Genomic DNA, 16,811 nt, shown 5'->3' on the forward strand with positions numbered 1-16,811 from the left:
AAATGAAAAAAACTCTGGGCTTGAAATAAAGGGGAAGTTGTAAATTTGAGTACCATAACTCAAAGTATGGCTTCTGTTATTTTTTGGCTTGCACATATTTCTAGCCAAGGTGAAGTGTGGCATGATAAATGAGCTATTTTGGTCCACAATCAGATGTTCTAAATTCAGCTATAGAATTGTGCAGTTATGGGGCATTACGATACTTTCACATTAATATTCTCACCTTTTCCATTCCTGAATAACTGTCAAAGAATGCACCACCCCTGAAGAAGAGTTCAAGAGTTTTGTTTAAATTAACCCAAACTGAGAAAGTTCACCTACATGGAAAGTTTGAGCAAAAGGATGGTAATCTGAGACTAAGATTTGAGAGGATGTTTGAGATGCAGAAAGAAAAGCAAAGAAAGTGATGAAAGTATGGACAGACATTTTTTTAAATGACTGTAAAAAGTAGTAATAATGCTTATCAGATTTCAAGAAAAGATGCATTTAAAATACTAGACAATAATAGGATGTATGCCAAAAAAAAAAATTAAGGAGTTAAAGCATTCTAAGTTCCCTATGCTATCCAGGAGAAAGATAATAATTTTGTTTTAGATCTTAAAAAATGATGGATTAAGCATGCATGTTTTAATTTATCTAAAACAACAGAATCAGAGAGTAAAACTGAAATAATTAAATTAATTAATTTAAACAAAATTAATAATAAAATTTAAAAGAAGGCAAGAAGAGGTAAAAAGAAAACAGAGTATTTTAAAGGAACCCAAATTAAGATAAATTTAAACAAGGCTATGGTTTTTCCTGTGGTCAGGTATGGATGTGAGAGTTGGACTGTGAAGGCTGAGTGCCGAAGAATTGATGCTTTTGAGCTGTGGTGTTGGAGAAGACTCTTGAGAGTCCCTTGGACTGCAAGGAGATCCAACCAGTCCATTCTGAAGGAGATCAGCCCTGGGATTTCTTTGGAAGGAATGATGCTAAAGCTGAAACTCCAGTACTTTGGCCACCTCATGTGAAGAGTTGACTCATTGGAAAAGACTCTGATGCTGGGAGGGATTGGGGGCAAGAGGAGAAGGGGACGACAGAGGATGAGATGGCTGGATGGCATCACTGACTTGATGGACGTGAGTCTGAGTGAACTCTGGGAGCTGGTGATGGACAGGGAGGCCTGGCGTGCTGCAATTCATGGGGTCACAAAGAGTCGGACACGACTGAGCGACTGATCTGATCTGATCTGAAACCCATTATGGAACTTACATGCTAGTACAAGAAACATACATGTGAAATAAGTATGTACATAATTTCATATAGTATTGTGCTATGAAGAAAAATAAAATAGGGTAAAGCATTAGGTAGTGCTTAGAAGACTATTTTTATTTATTTTTTAAAAAATTTACAATTCATTTAATGGCAACTGGCAATCATCAAACTAGCAATGGTTATCTTCAAACATTGTCACACTAGCCGTGCTACCATTTCTCAAGATTGATCAGATACCTAGAGTCACAGACATTTCACACACAAGATGCATCATATAAATCAGACTTGGTTTATCACCAGCATTTATAAAACCAGACTTAGGAAAAGAAGTAGATCTGGGGACACATGCATGGTCTTAATATAGTGAATGTTTAGCCTGCCTCGACTATTAGGAAATCAGAACAGCAAGAATATTCGTAGACTATTTTTGGATAAGGAAAGATCTGAAAGAGGGAGGAAGAAAGACTCTATAAGGCTTTTTATCTTGAGCAAGAGAAAAGGTTGAAAAGAGAAGAGGCTACAAAAAGGAGATTGAGAAGACAGTAGGCGAGATGGGAAGGAAACCAGAGTGTGGCTTGGTGAAGAAATGTTTCAATAAGGTGGGCACAATCAACTGTGACACTAAGAATGCCTGGTTAATTTTTTACACACATCTTTCCCAGACCTGGAGAACACAGCCAGGCTCAGTACTAAGAAGAGTTTCATAGTCTCATTAGGCATACCTAAACCTAGAGAGCAACTGAAGTCAGACGACCTGAAGTTGAATCCTAGCTCTGTCTCTTTCTGGTTGTGAGCTGTGTGGTCTTCGGCAAATTATTTGACCTCTCTGTGCTTTGATTTCCCCAGCCATAAAATGGGTATAGTAACAGCACTTGTTTTCTCTGGCTGTTGCGATTAAATAAGTTAATATTTATAAAACACTTAGAATATACCTGAAATAAAAGGAGTCATCATGTATGTCCTTATTAAAAAGTGAAAAATCTCTAAGACAGCAAAGATAGAAAGGACAACTTTGCTTACAGAGTACAGACTTGCATCCTCAGTAGGTTCACGTTGGCACAAGACTTAAGTAAATCATCACCATGACTGATAAGATAATTATATTCTGATAAACATATGGCATGAAATAAACTATGGCTAGAATATATCTAGTTCTTTTTTACTGTAGTATCCTGAATTTAAGGTGTATATAATTTTATATAAATTTATTTTTCAGTTGTCATAAGGAATATTCGTCAAATGCTTGGTGGTTCAGATCCCTAATCTGTTACTCTTTTTCAGTTGGATTATGCCCTTTTCTCTTTTCAATCTAAAATAAACTCAGATGGAAAGTGACATTAATAAAACTTTCAGTCTCCACATTAACAGAAGAAATAGCTGAATACTTCCTTGGTCCTAGGCATTACAAGGAGCCAAACAAATCATTTTTGTGTAAAACACTGAAGTAGGTGCTTTGAAGGAGTCATAAAAGTTTATGACTCTAACTAATGTGAAAGATAAAATGCATGTACTTGAGATAATTGCACAATGGGAGTATATGGCTAATGAATGATACAGTAAGTGTTATAAAAGATAAGGCAGAGTTTATTACTGGCTCTAAGGAAGTTTCACGAACGAAGTGAGATTTTTGTGTGGGCCTGGGTAAAGGGAAACATTACAGTTACTATATTTTAGAATATGCAGACTCAAACTACCTTTAATGCAAACTTAGAAAATTACTAGAGAAAGTATTTCAGCAAAATGAGGAAGTAAACTAAGAAAATACTAGATCCTTAAGACCAGGACTCCAATATAAATAAGACAGGCACAAAGTGAAGTCCCAGGATGTCAGCTATTCAGCAGGACTAGATCATTTGTGCAGATCAGAGCAAGAGAACAGAGTGAGGGAAGGAAAATTGGAACTGATTGGAGATTTACATCTCAGTGTTTCATCTGAAGTGATAGATGTTTGTGGTATAGAATCCTCTGGAACATTTGGAATAAACAAGCAGTGGGTGAAGCAAAAACACCATCACCAATAAAAAGATAGAAAAACAAGGCAATTATTAACTTGAGGGTGACAGATGTAAAAAAAAGAAATAATCATATATTGTCCCCACAGTCAATATTTACTAGTCATGATAATGTAAATACTAGCTGCTGACTAATACAGAAGATCATTACAAAACTATCAACAGAAAGCAGTGGAGAGGAGGTTAAAAGACTTAATCCTCAACTATTCTAATCCACAGAGGTAATTTCTATGCCATTTAAATAGCAACGTATAATTTGGGAACAGGTGGGGAGGTAAATTCCAATAGAAAGTCAAAAAAATAGTTGAAAGTATTGCCCCTGAGGAGTGATAGCTGAGAGATGGTATTCATGGAGGGACTGGGAAGGGATTGATGTTGTTCATTGTAGGTTTGAAAAAGCATTATATGGAGAAAAAAACCTTTTGATTAAAAAGTAAAAGAATGGAAAAAATAGAAAAATCTTAAGACTTTGATAAGTGATCATATGCAGGGTCTGGATGGAACCTGAGATCCATCATTTAGTCATATAATGAATGAGATCTCTTATCACTCATTCATGTATCAAATAGTTCTCAAGCAACACTTTGAGCCAGGCACTAAACCAGGCCCCAGGAATACAACGGTGAATGAAGACACATTTGGTCCTTGCCCTTATGCAGCTTATGTCCACTACAGCAAATAGACAATGAATGAGAAAATAAATACACAGAAGAGACACTGCCTGTAGCAAGAAGTTGTGTGACTAGGAAGAAAAAAAAAAGTGTGCTAGAATGGTGGTGAAGGGAAAAAAGGGTAACTACTTTAGTTGTTTATCGGGGTGAGTCTTTCTCAGATGAGTGAGACTTAAAACGGCATAAATCAAGGAAAGATGTGTACAGACTTGCAGGCAGGAAAGGCTGGTGGGTCTAGAACTGTGGCCCTGAGCAACAGAAGTGAGCCATATGATGGCTCTAGAGACCATTGAAGAAGTCCTAGATCACGTTGCTATAGATATAAATTTGGTAAGTCCTCAGAGTATAGATATTTGAAGCCATGGGAGAAGACTATATAGAGCATAACCCATAATCTCTTCCAGAGGAATTCCAACATTTAAGAGGAAGAGCCATTAAGAGACTGAAAAGGTGGGGATTGTAAAGAAAGGCAAAGCAATGAAGTCTGAAAACTTCCCCAACAATACCCTAACATTTTTGTCATCTTCCTAACTGCCCTACAGGTTTGTATTTCTTTTGACAAAATGCATTACAATTTGAGACTTTACCGTCAGTTCCAGACATAAGTGAAGATACCTGAACCCTAGAAAAATCAATTTACAATTACCTGAAAAGTTATTTACTCATCCCCACTGTAAATTACACCAGCGTGGCCCAGGACCTTTGTTCGAATCAGAGTCACAGCCACAGTGGTTCTCCTCTGTGCTCCTATTGGGTCATCCAAGAGTGCTAAGATTTCAACTGAGATGTCCCCGGGCTATCCTCAAGACTCTGGTATCCCCAGCCCCTCTGAGAATAAACAACAATCCCATCCTGCACTGTGTTGGAAGGAGATTGAACTCGCTGCCTTGCCCATCGCCTAGGGCGCAGCACTGAGCGGGGTGGCCGTCACCGGCATCGTGATGCGGTTCCGTTCCTTTTGCAGGGGGTGGGGAGGTGCCCTGAGACTGGAACCTGGCGAGTCATGGCGGCGGGCGGCGCCGCCCCAGGTAAACCGGCCGAGCGCAGGGCCCGGACCTCGGAGAGCCGGCGCCAGATGAAAGGTGAGAGTCGAGAGAGGGAGAGGGTGAGTTAAAGGCGGCCGCAGACGACCGCGAGATTCGAGACCTCGAGCGCGCAGCTTCCCAGGAGAGCCTGCCGCCAGCCAGAGGGCTGTCGAGGCGCCGCCTCCGTGCGCCCCTCGTCAGACGGCGGCAGTTACTGCTTCCGAGGTCATTGGGCTGGTGCGCGCCTGCACGAGGGGCGCCAAGCTGCGCCCAAACTCGGGCAGATGACTTCCCTCTGCCCTCGCCCAGTGCTCGGCCACCACTTCATTCCGTCTTTGCTCCGCTCGGTGATTAACAGCGCGCGCCGCGCACTGCCCGGGGCGGAGGCCGCGGGGCTCTCCCGGCCAGGCCCGCCCCTGGACCCCACCCCGCGGGGATCCGTGCTGCTCCCGGCGCTCCGGCTGCTCTCCAGCGGCCGCAATCTGAGCCGAGGTGGCCGCGGCTCCAGTAATGTCGGGGCCCAGGCTGGAAGCACACGCTTTCCAAGGCGGGGGGAGGCAGGGAGCCCGGCCGGCGGCCCCCGCGCCCGGCACCGAGCGGGAGGCTGGACCAGAGGAAGTAGTCGGGCTTCAGGCGGAGGGGCCGGTGGGAGGGCGCGCGGCCTTAGCGGCGCGGGAGCCAGTCCATTCGAATCCCCTCATAGGGAAGGGGAGTGGTTTTCTATTTGGGGATGAGGGAAAGGCCACAGAAGCTGCCACTGGTTTTGGATCTAGGCACTGAGTATACAAAGCTTTAAGAGGCTCCGTATTTTCCGTTCCCAAATCTGTCTTCTGAGAAAGATTTCCAGCCCCAAATTTGAGTCCTATCTCCCTTCTCAGCACTGACTGTGGGTTGGTCCGGGGGGAGGGGACGGGAACGGGGGCGGGACGAGGTTGGCGGGAAGTTTAGAGCTCATCCGCGCTCTCTCTCTTTCTCTCTCTCTTGTTCCCCCTGCTCCCTCTTGTGCCCACGTTTTACACTGCCATGCCCTGCTCTCAAGAGGCACAGGTCGTCTCCCCCAGCAAGCGGGCCCGGGCCACGGAGGCTGGCGATATGCGCCTCCGCTTTGCCCGGCTCTCGGAGCACGCCACAGCCCCCACCAAGGGGTCCGCGCGCGCCGCGGGCTACGACCTGTACAGGTGAGTGGGCACTCTGTCCGCCCGAGCCCCGGGGGAAGGCCGGCCCGGGCCAGGAGGCTCGCCTTGTGTCCCATCGTCCGGACTTCTCGCAGAGAAGTCCCAATTTCCGAGTGATAGAGCTCTCAGGTTAGCTTACAAGCCCGATTGCGGCTACAATTTGAAACAGTCATTGAAAAGTGCAGAAACAAACGCATTTTGCATTATATAGGGTTTTTGCCTTTTTGGGGAGTCGGGGCCCACAGCGTGGCTCGTGAGATCCTGTTTCACTAGCCCGGGATGGCACCTGCACCCCCTGCAGTGGAAGACTGGAGTCTTAACCACTAGAGCACCACGAAAGTCCTGCCTTTTTCTAACGCTGAAAATTTTAGCTTTCCTCTTTAGCAAAAATTCAGTACGGATTTGGGCAGATTGTGGAATAGTAAATAGCAATAAACGACCGCCCAGGTGTTATTTTATTTGCAACATTCTTTGCGTCCTTTCCAAGTGGAAGGTAGAGATGAAGAAGGCCGACTTTGGCCTTCAAGTATTGGCCTGAGAGTGGTACTGTGGTCAGTAGAAAGAAAAGCCATGCTGGGAGCCAAGGTTGTTAGGTAATAAAATACCCAGGAAAGATTAGTGGAAGTTGCTTCTGCTTTAAGGGTTAGTAAGTTAAGTTCCCCTCCAAGGACTTGCCAGAAGTCTGAATATGAAAAGCAGGAATGTTAGTTAATACTACCACCTCTTTTGTACAGCATTTTTTACCTATCCTAAAAGCTGTCCCATGTGCTATTTTATTTAATATAGCAATCCTGAAGTAGATGAGTGTTACTTTTTACAGATGTGGGGGTTTGTGAAGAGATGATTTGATTGCCCAAGGGCTTGAACATAATAGAATTTTTGACCCTGAATTCACAGTTTGTTTGTTTGTTTTTTAACCCCCTTGAGTACTGTCCCCACTTCTTCAAACCATTAAGGTAGGTGAAAAGTGATACTGGAGGGGAGACGGTGTTTATTACATGACTAACTCCCAAGCCTTAGGATTTATTTTAAAGCATCCCAGGTAATTCTAATGTGAGAACCACTGGTATAAGTTGTAAGTACAGGAAAAGAGGAGAGAGGAGTATATGATGATAGTGGGAGAAAAGAAGGAAAAAGTGAGGTATGAATGATGCAGCTGAATGAGGTACAATTCAGTCCCTTATTTCATGAATAAAAATAGTGATGTAGATTGACTACACCACAGCTGGGCACTGTTGTGAGTCTAAGAAGAGACCTTAATTTAGGGTACTTGATAAGCATCCTCCTGTTAAACACAGAAGACTTTCTATGTTGACGTGGACATAATTCATCTCTTCAATAAATTAGCGTTTTAACTATATCAAGAGAGGAAATTCCAATGAAAGAAGTAAAGACAGCAGCATTTTACTAGCCTTACTTAAGGGCTCCAAAGTAACTTCCAGTTCTGTTTATTGTAAAATCTCTTACATTTTTAGCAAAGAGGGGGCTACAGTAGCAGCAGAGTAGCAGCATTATGTGGGTGGACCTTAGAGGATCAGCTCCTCAGTAATGTCCATCTCTAGGACCTGTTCACAGTGGTTACCTCTCTCCCTCAGCCAGTGAAGTTCAAGTGAGCTTCACAGCCACCGCTTGGTAAGCCTGATCAACTAGCAAGTGCAGAACAGACGCAGCACAGCTGAACATACCCCTCCCCCCTTTCATGTTGCTCCCCACCCATTTTTCTCCCTTCCTTCTGGACATTTTCCCTAATGCTTAGAGGATTGTTGTGAGAATAAAATGAGTTGTACAAAGCAGTTAGAACTGTACCTGGGACAGAGTAATGGGTTAATAAATATTAGCTATTATTTGCTATTATCTGCCTTTCTTTCTTTGTTCTTTATCTTTTTTTGTACCATGTTAGTGAAACATATACCTTCTAAAGTGTGCCTTTCAGCCCTCTCCTGCTAAAAAATTATCTCAGTTTGCCAACACAATTTTGTTCAAAGGAAAATACGTTTACAGGTTGTCACCTCTTTTACCAAAGAATGCTTAGAGAATTACTATATCTAAATACCAGTTATCTTTCACTATTTTCCTAGTGCCTATGATTACACAGTACCACCGATGGAGAAAGTGCTTGTGAAAACTGACATTCAGATAGCCCTTCCTTCTGGGTGCTATGGAAGAGTGGGTAAGTGACTTGAGACACAGATAACTATTTGTCATGCTCTTCCCTTGTGATCAGTTCTTTCTTCTTAGTTTAAAATTTGGGGTGTATAAATGAGGGAAGGGATATTGCTTGGACTGTGTCCTAAAATAAAGACATGCCAGCTGCGAGGGCAGTTGCAATCACTTGAAAACTTTCCTTTATGTAGCTACATTTGCCTCTCTTTGCTTTTCTTCCTCCCCCAGATTCCTTACTTAAGGTTTTAGGACACTCACATTAGCCTAGGAGGTTGTTCTCACAATTGTTCACTGTGAGAAAAACTGAAAATATAGGTGATGTTTAACTGGTGGTTTTTCCAGTGGTAACCAATTCTCCCCTCAGGGATCAGATGGCATATGAAGTCAGATTTCTTTGTGAAGATGTTTATTTGTTTTATAAGAATAAAGGTACAGGGTTAAGATAATGGCACATGGCATCTTATATCACCAATATAAGTAAAGTTTCTAACCCCTGAGACTATCAGGCCCTTAGCCTTTCCCCCTTGGGTTTCCTCCCATGAGGTGTGCTACGTAAGGGATGCTCTTCAGTGCACTAGAGGAAAAGGCCTCATCGTGGGAGGAGAGAGGATAAAATGCAGGGCAAGCCAACTAAAAATCAAACCAAAAAATGCGGGTTTGATTTTTTTTCCTGCAGCGAGTCAGTTATCACTGTAGAAAGAGTTTAAAACTTCTTTTCAAAAGTCTAATTACTTGCTGACTGACTTCAGAGTAAACATAAAGGAGCAAATGGAGCTGTGATCCCAGGGGGATCTTGTTAGCCAGAGTCTGAGAACTGCTTATACTTGACCCTTTAAAAGAAAACTGAAATGAGCTCTCTCTCATTTGAACTCTTTTTGGCTGCACTGACGGCATTTTTAGTGTATTGGGGAGGGGGGGTGGATCAGGAGATGAGGTGAAATAACGGTGAAGGCAGGAAGGGGTAGCATTTACCAACAGTGCCTGATTTAAGTTACTCTGGAATAAAATACTAGAAATTAGGATAATTAATTGTAGGCCTGTTGCTCAAGTCAGCAAGAGTTAAGGTATATAACTTAGCTTCTTACTCTGGTTCATTTGTTTCATTCAGATTTGTCTTTTGGCATCTGAATTATGAGTAGGAGTCCCAAGTTCAAGGTTAACCTCTGCTACTCTGGTTGGGTTTATGCCCCTCCCCTTCTTATCCATACTGCAACGGATCTCCTATCTTAAAAGTCCCTTCCTCTGCCCCATGTCCCTTCCAGCTTCCATCCTCCCTTTGTGATCAAACATCTGGACAGCATTGTCCACGGTTTTCACCACTTGTTCACTTTCCATTTCTTTCCTGCAGACCACAGCTTCAACACTTATCCTCAGTTGCCTAAAGACATGCTGGAGTGGTTTAAGTTGGTTTTGAATTAAACCTTGTCAATATTTTTCCAAACTTTTCTACTTTGATCGTACAATGTGATAAATACATTTTTAATTCAGAACTGTCTGCTAAGGTTAAGATACAGATGTTATAGGGATGAGAGTGGCATGCTTAGATTGTGTCAATTTTTTTCAGTATTGCCCTTCTTAAGATAGTCAATTTATTTTTGTTTGTTTGTTTTATAGCTCCTCGTTCTGGCTTGGCAGCAAAACACTTCATAGATGTAGGAGGTAATATATTTACATTTTTATTCTGTAAATATTTACAAGTGTTTATTTTGTTTTTGCAGTAATCAAATGACAGATTTTATTTTTATCAAGAAACGAAAATGATTTTTGTTGTATCTTGCCTTTTAGAAATTTCTGTCCCTAAGTAAAAGATGATTATGATACAGTTTTGAATGCTATTTGAGTATGTCTACTTTTTTAATGACCATTATGTGAAATGTTGTTATTTCACTCACAAGCTAGACACTATCTGACAGATAGGATTTTGCCTTGGTTTAGTGATAATCTGCATTTAGTCCAAAAATGACTGTTCACAGAAGGAAGTTTGTTATTACAAGGAAAGGAAATGCTTTTATATCATTATTTAAGCAATTGTAGTTAGTGCTTCTCTCACAAGGCCTCTTAGCCCTCAGATGAGTGAGTATGTTAAATTCTCCACCTCCTGCCTTTTTTATATGAAGCTGCTTTTTAATAGACTAGGAAACTGACTCAGAAATGGCCCCAAGTTGCCTCTTTAGAAACTGAAATCCATCCATATGATTCCAGTTCCCTTGTTCTTTCCACTGCAGTTAAATGCCGTGGATCACTCTGCCCTGTCCGTCTACCAACCTAGCTCTGCCCTGTATTAACTTACTGTTCCCTCTGGCTGAGGCCTGTCCCTGGGCCATCTCCCCATGCTATCACTAGGTGGTGCTGTGGGGTAAAACAGGAGCCCAAAAATAGCTCTTAGAGACTGAAGAGGAGCTGAATATAACTCAACGGAGATGGACAGCCCTCTGGGGTTGAGAATTCCCTGGGCTAATTTATGCTTGACTTTCAAGAATATTTTTACAAGGTCTAGTATGGTCACTCGGAGAAGACAGTGGCACCGCGGTACTCTTGCCTGGAAAATCCCATGGACGGAGGAGCCTGATGGGCTGCAACCCATGGGGTCGCTAAGAGTCGGACACGACTGAGTGACTTCACTTTCATGCATTGGAGAAGGAAATGGCAACCCACTCCAGTGTTCTTGCCTGGAGAATCCCAGGGACGGGGGTGCCTGGTGGGCTACCATCTACAGGGTCGCACAGATTTGGACACTACTGAAGTGACTTAGCAGCAGCAGTATGGTCACTTAAGACAATAACTTAAGGATATAAAAGATGGTATTTTAAAATAAATTTCAGAGGGTTATGAAAGGAACATGGGCTTTGGAACAACTGGATTTGGGCTCTACTTTGTCACTAACTAGCTAGTTACTGCTTAACTTTTCTGAGCCTCAGTTTCCTTATCTGTAAAATGAAAATTAGTGTGCTTGCCCTGAAAGATGGGAGGATTGAATTATAATGTATCTAAAGCACTAACACTGCTTGGTACATATTTTCTGTCCTCTATGATTTTTTTTTTTTAACATGGAAACTTTTTCTGACTTTGTTACTAACTTTTGCTCTATTTAAAACAATCCTCTGAAAAAAATTCATGTAAAAGCAATGGAAAGTTAGTTTGCCTGGTGGTTCCTGTGGTATTATTCACACAGTCACATTGTGGTGTGTTCTTGGATGCAGAGTATCTTAAAAATGTCTCCTAGGCACACATTTATCATAGTTGGCCACAGTTTTTATTTCAGAAGAGGGATATTGTTAGAAATCCCAGGCTGTAAATAAGGGTCAAAGGGAAAAGTTGAGTATGCAGGATTCCGTTCAGAATTCACATCTGGTAGGTGTGGATAGTTTTCAGTAAAGAAGGTTTCCAACAAATGACATGCCAAAGTCTTGACACAGTAAAACTTTTGCCTGAAGTCAGTTAATCACTCTGCCAGTTCCAATGCATGATTTTTCCAGTGATAACTTCAAAATACTTTCTGCTTTCTCATGAAGAGAAATACCCTTGATGTTTATGTCCCTTATGAACGAAAGGAATGTCTTGTATTTTCTTTGACGGTCAGTTTGCCTTTGAATAACAAGTAATAAATGAACTTGGAACTATTAGTTTTTTTAAAATACTGTTGGCATTCATGCTTTTAAAAAAGGAGTAATTAAGAACCATTTTTTCTGTCATACATTCTAGTTGACTTGAAAGGACTTAATTTCTTTCAATCTAGGTAGATCACCTGGCTTTGAGGAATTCAAGACATCCAAGCATATGTGTGATAGGACTCCTTTACAAATGTATAGCAAGGCCTTTACAAAAAAGAGAGTGTTTTGGAATTGTAGAAGGTACCATAAAGTAAACAAATAAATACTTGCAAGTCATATGAAGAAGAGTTAAATATCCAAACAGATAAGGGGGAAAAAAACTGATTATAAGATATAGAAGAGGACATGCAAATATGGAACAAACATATAGAGGTAAAAAAGCCCAGCCTCACTAGTCATCAGGGAAATGTAAATAAATCCATGAAATACCATCTTTTACTCATCATATTGGCCAGAATTAAAAACATTGGTTCAATTTGGTATTGTAAGAGAGCTTGGAAGTGGGCATTCTTAAATATCATGGATAGAAATTTGAATTGCTATACCTTCTTTGCAACGTTATCTAGCAATATCCATTAAAATTTTAAATATACACACCTTTCAGCCCAGGAAAGTGCTTTTTTTTTTTTTTTGGAAACTATTTGATGAGAATACGATACAGTAATACACAAGGACATATGTAAAGGACTGTTTTGATTATTATAGGAAAAATGTAAAAACGACCTGAATGTCTGATGATTATGTAAGAGAATAGCTACATAGGAATCATGGTGCTGTATTTCCATATCTTGGATCTAAAAGAATGACTAAGATTCAGATATGTTACTCTCAAAGGATAGCTGTACTATTTTAGGTGGAAAAAATGTGTAAAATATGTGGCTGCCTGAGGGGGAGAGTTGGGAAGTATTATTAGGTTTTACTTTGTATGTATTTGTACTGTTTGGGTACTCTAAAATTTTTTAGTAAAGAAGTGAGTTCAGAAGTCAGCACACATGGTCTTTATCTAAGGCACCCTAGGTGAATGAGTGCTAGCCTGAGCACTCCCACTTGGAGATGCCAGAGCTTCCTGTGGTCATTTGTTCCGGCATGGGAGGCAGGGAATGACCTGCTGCTGAGGGGTTCCTTCCTTAACTCTGATCTGAGCCATTCCTGCAGCTGAAACTTTCTGCATCTAGATAATATAGAAAACAGCTGGCCCTATCTTTATATCCATTCTTTGAGTAAATATCAAGGACTAAGTTAATGATCAACTGGCAGTGGGGGGAAAGAGGCCAGGCTTCAGTATTCTTTGAGTTGGTCAAAGTTTTATTGATGTAGAACCAGAAAAGAATAGACTGTTTCCTTCAGTCTAGACATGATATGAGCCACTTTCAGCCAGTTTTATACTCACTGTTCTCACTGTTTAAAAAAGTGTTTTATCTGTAATTCAAATTCTTAAATCTTATGTCAGGAACCTTGTAAGAAGTATTTTGAGTTCAGTTTCACTTAGCCCTACTAATTCATTCATAAAGCACAGGGGTTCATCTAAACTTCTATAGTAATCCACTGGAAGAATCTAAAATGTTAGCTTTTCTGCATATATTTCCCTGTGGTGGAACTTTTTTTTTTTAATTTTGCCTTTTTTTCCCTATATGAGAATATTGAAAGTGAATGCTTACTCTTGTTCTAAAAAAGAAAAAAATAAAACCAACTTTTTTTTTTTCAGTTGACCTTCAAATAACTATGAGTCTAGCCAACCAGCATTAGTACCCATTGAACTAAATTCCTGATTCTTTTTTTTTTCTTCTTTGATAAGAGTTTTTTTGTTCCCCCAGAGAAGTGGGGTATTAATAAGATGTAAGATATGACATGGAGCTGCATTTAATTAGATTCACATGAATCCTATCTAGCATTTTACAAACTGAAGGGAAAGAATTAACATGTATAAAAGGAAATAGGCATTGAGGGGAAAGATAGGGATAGGAAAGTGACTGCTAATAGCTAGGGGGTTTCTTTTTGGGATAATGAAAATGTTCAAAAATTGATTGTGGTCATGTTTTCACAGTGCTGAATACACTAAAAAAATGTTGACTTGTGAATTTTGTCTTAATTTTTAAAAAGGAAATGAGAAGACCTGGTGCACCTACATTATCTGTGCTTGTGTTTATGGGAAGGTTTTGGGTTCTTGGTACAAAGATAAATGCTAGCAAGTTGGGTAGATGTACTTCTCTGGGCTGTGGCAGGGCCCTGGCTCAAGATCCTCTCCTGCAAAAATTTGCTGCTTTTGTGTTTATAATCTCAAACAGGTTCTAATTACACAGTTGTGTATAAAAGTACACTCATTATTAAGCTTATGTGCTAATGTCTTCTGAGAGATCATGCTCTTAAGAAAGGATGGTAGCTCAAATGGAAAGGAGAAGAAGAATGTGAAGTGAACAGTTCAGCTCCATTTTCATTATAAAAATGGAATGTTCTGATATTTGCTAGACTGCTGCTTAACAGTGTCAGCATTGACTTATTCCACCACAGATCTTCTGGCTTTTTGACATTTTTATTTATGACTCAATCATATTTCAGTCTGGATATTAGTGGGAAGCTGCTACCAGGAAAAGCCTTTGAAACCCAAATCATAATTTTCTCCTAGTCCTTTTGGCAGGTATGCAGCAGATAGACAGTAGCACTGGGAGAGAGCAGTTAAGGATGACTTGGCTGAGATGCTAAGCACCTACTCCCAATTTAGAGTAGGTAATGGTCACCATTTGTAAGGATGACAGGTTGGAAAATTAGGACCACTTTCAAAATTCTTATTTGAATTTTGGGCTTCCCTGGTGGCTCATTTGGTAAGGAATCTACCTGCAATGCAGGAGACCTGGGTTCAATCCCTAGGTTGGGAAGATCCCCTGGAGGCGGACATGTCAACCCATTGTAGTATTCTTGCCTGGAGAATCCCCATGGACAGAGGAGCCTGGCAGGCTATAGTCCATGGGGTCACAGAGTAAGACACGACTGAGTGACTAAGTACATTTGCATTTTAGTAATACCATTTCTTAGCTTTGAGGCTTTACATAGTAGCAGAGCAAGATTCACATATTCATTGTAAGGATAAAACTTTTAGAGCTACATAGGAATGATTTTGAGGTAATTATATACCCTTAAGTACCATACACTAAGCTAAGATCATTTTTCTTTTCTCCAGCTGGTGTCATAGATGAAGATTATAGAGGAAATGTTGGTGTTGTCCTGTTTAATTTTGGCAAAGAGAAGTTTGAAGGTATGTTAAATATATCTAATCACATCAATGTAATGAGTTTTGTATTAAATATGTCTAAATAGCACATACTAACTCCTCTGATTCTCATTGTACTGTGTGAGGCAGGATACAGGGAATGCATCAATAAAGAATCAGTAATAAATTGTTTTGTCTTTTTCCTTTGAAGTCAAAAAGGGTGATCGAATTGCACAGCTCATTTGTGAACGGATATTTTACCCAGAAATAGAGGAAGTTCAAGTAAGTATCATAAAAGCTGAGTAGGGAATACATGATAACATCTTCAGTGAAGGAAAAATAAAAATTTGAGGATCTAATATGCTATTGGTAACTAAATACAGATATTTCTCAACTTAACAATGCGATTACATCCTGATACAGCCATTGTAAATTGAAAAATCTTAAGTCGAAAATACACTTCACACACCTAACCTATTGAACATCATAGCTTAGTCTAGCCTGCCTTAAACATGCTCAGAACACTTATTAACCTAGTTGGACGGAGTCATCTAATGCAAAGCCTGTTTTATAATAAAGTGTTGAATATCTCGTGTAATTTATTGAATACTGTACTGAAAGTGAAAAATAGGATGGTTGTATGAGCACAGAAACTGTGTCAGCATTTCACCCTGTGATGGCATGGCTGACTGGCGGCTGCAGCTCGCTGCCGTTGCCCCGCATCACGAGAGGATCACGTCACATATCACTGGCCCAGGGAAAGGTCAAAATTCATTATTTGAAGCACAGTTTTTACCAAATGCATATCACTTTCACACCATCATCAAGTTAAAAAATCACAAGTCAAACCATTCTAAGTTGGAGACCATCTGTAGTGGAATATTTGACTAGTCCTATTTTAAGCAAAATTAAAATCTTAGTTGTAGAACTTCTTAAAATGTTTTCCATGGCTATTATATAGCATTACTTTGAATAATAAACCATTTAAATAGACTGTGAAATTCTACTATTCCCTTAGCTTTTTTGGTATTATTCAGTATTTTATGGAACATTTAAAAAATTTTAATTTTCTGTAATCTCCTTTTTGAAGGAATGATATAGCAAGAATAAAACTTTTACAAATTAGAAGCTGGAGAGACCTGAAAGAGGATCTAAAATTAACTATATGGCTCACTATCTTTATGTCTTTTCAGGTTTTAGATGACACTGAAAGGGGTTCAGGAGGCTTTGGTTCCACTGGAAGTAATTAAAACTTATGCCAAGAACAGGAAATGAGAATGTACTTTTTTCTTGAAAATAAAGACTTTGCTTAAACTGTTTTGGTGTTTTGCATTTCTGTAAACTTAACACTTCAGCTTCTAAAAGTATTTGGTTTTCTTATGCTTAAGGAAAGGGTACCTCTGTTGGGATCCTGTAGAAACCTACTTCCTTGTGTTTTTCTGCGTTAAGTGGTTATATAAATCTGTTTGTGAACTCATGCAGTTTCTTTTTTAAATTAAATGCACATCAATTATCCCCAAATCTGTATTATTTAATTTGTTATATACTACCACTTCAGTAACTTATTTTTAAAATGCTTTGAATATCATAAGCAATGCATTTCATTTAATAAATTTGAATTCTCACAGATATAAATTATTACATAAATTGAATTAACAGTAAAAAGTTATTGCTAATTCTTCCCTTCAGTGATAT

The 16,811-nt window shown here is 40.0% G+C and overlaps 1 protein-coding gene and 1 non-coding gene across 10 annotated transcripts; one reads left to right on the plus strand and one right to left on the minus strand.

Moving 5' to 3' along the window:
* Window positions 1-1,542: 1,542 nt before the first annotated feature.
* On the minus strand, window positions 1,543-1,674 carry LOC147364397 (small nucleolar RNA SNORA72). The gene has a single exon (XR_015135648.1). It is a non-coding gene; the product is annotated as a small nucleolar RNA SNORA72 (small nucleolar RNA).
* A 3,240-nt stretch (window positions 1,675-4,914) lies between these two features.
* Window positions 4,915-16,435, plus strand: DUT (deoxyuridine triphosphatase). 9 transcript variants are annotated; one of them, XM_086320770.1, is made up of 7 exons: window positions 4,915-5,309; window positions 6,002-6,140; window positions 8,216-8,307; window positions 9,915-9,959; window positions 15,087-15,161; window positions 15,328-15,398; window positions 16,310-16,435. In XM_086320770.1, the coding sequence occupies exons 2-7, from the start codon at window positions 6,055-6,057 to the stop codon at window positions 16,364-16,366; spliced, it is 426 nt and encodes a 141-aa protein (XP_086176896.1). In that variant the 5' UTR covers window positions 4,915-5,309; window positions 6,002-6,054; the 3' UTR covers window positions 16,367-16,435. The 9 variants fall into 9 exon arrangements, with proteins under 9 accessions (XP_086176896.1, XP_086176894.1, XP_086176895.1 ...); XM_086320768.1 differs by having other exon boundaries at window positions 4,915-5,019; XM_086320765.1 differs by having other exon boundaries at window positions 5,185-5,469.
* The last annotated feature ends 376 nt before the right edge of the window (window positions 16,436-16,811 follow it).

This window comes from Bos grunniens, chromosome 10, assembly GCF_055505025.1.
Source record: "Bos grunniens cultivar Pamir isolate PY7600 chromosome 10, Bosgru_T2T1.0, whole genome shotgun sequence".
NCBI classification, from domain to species: domain Eukaryota; kingdom Metazoa; phylum Chordata; class Mammalia; order Artiodactyla; family Bovidae; genus Bos; species Bos grunniens.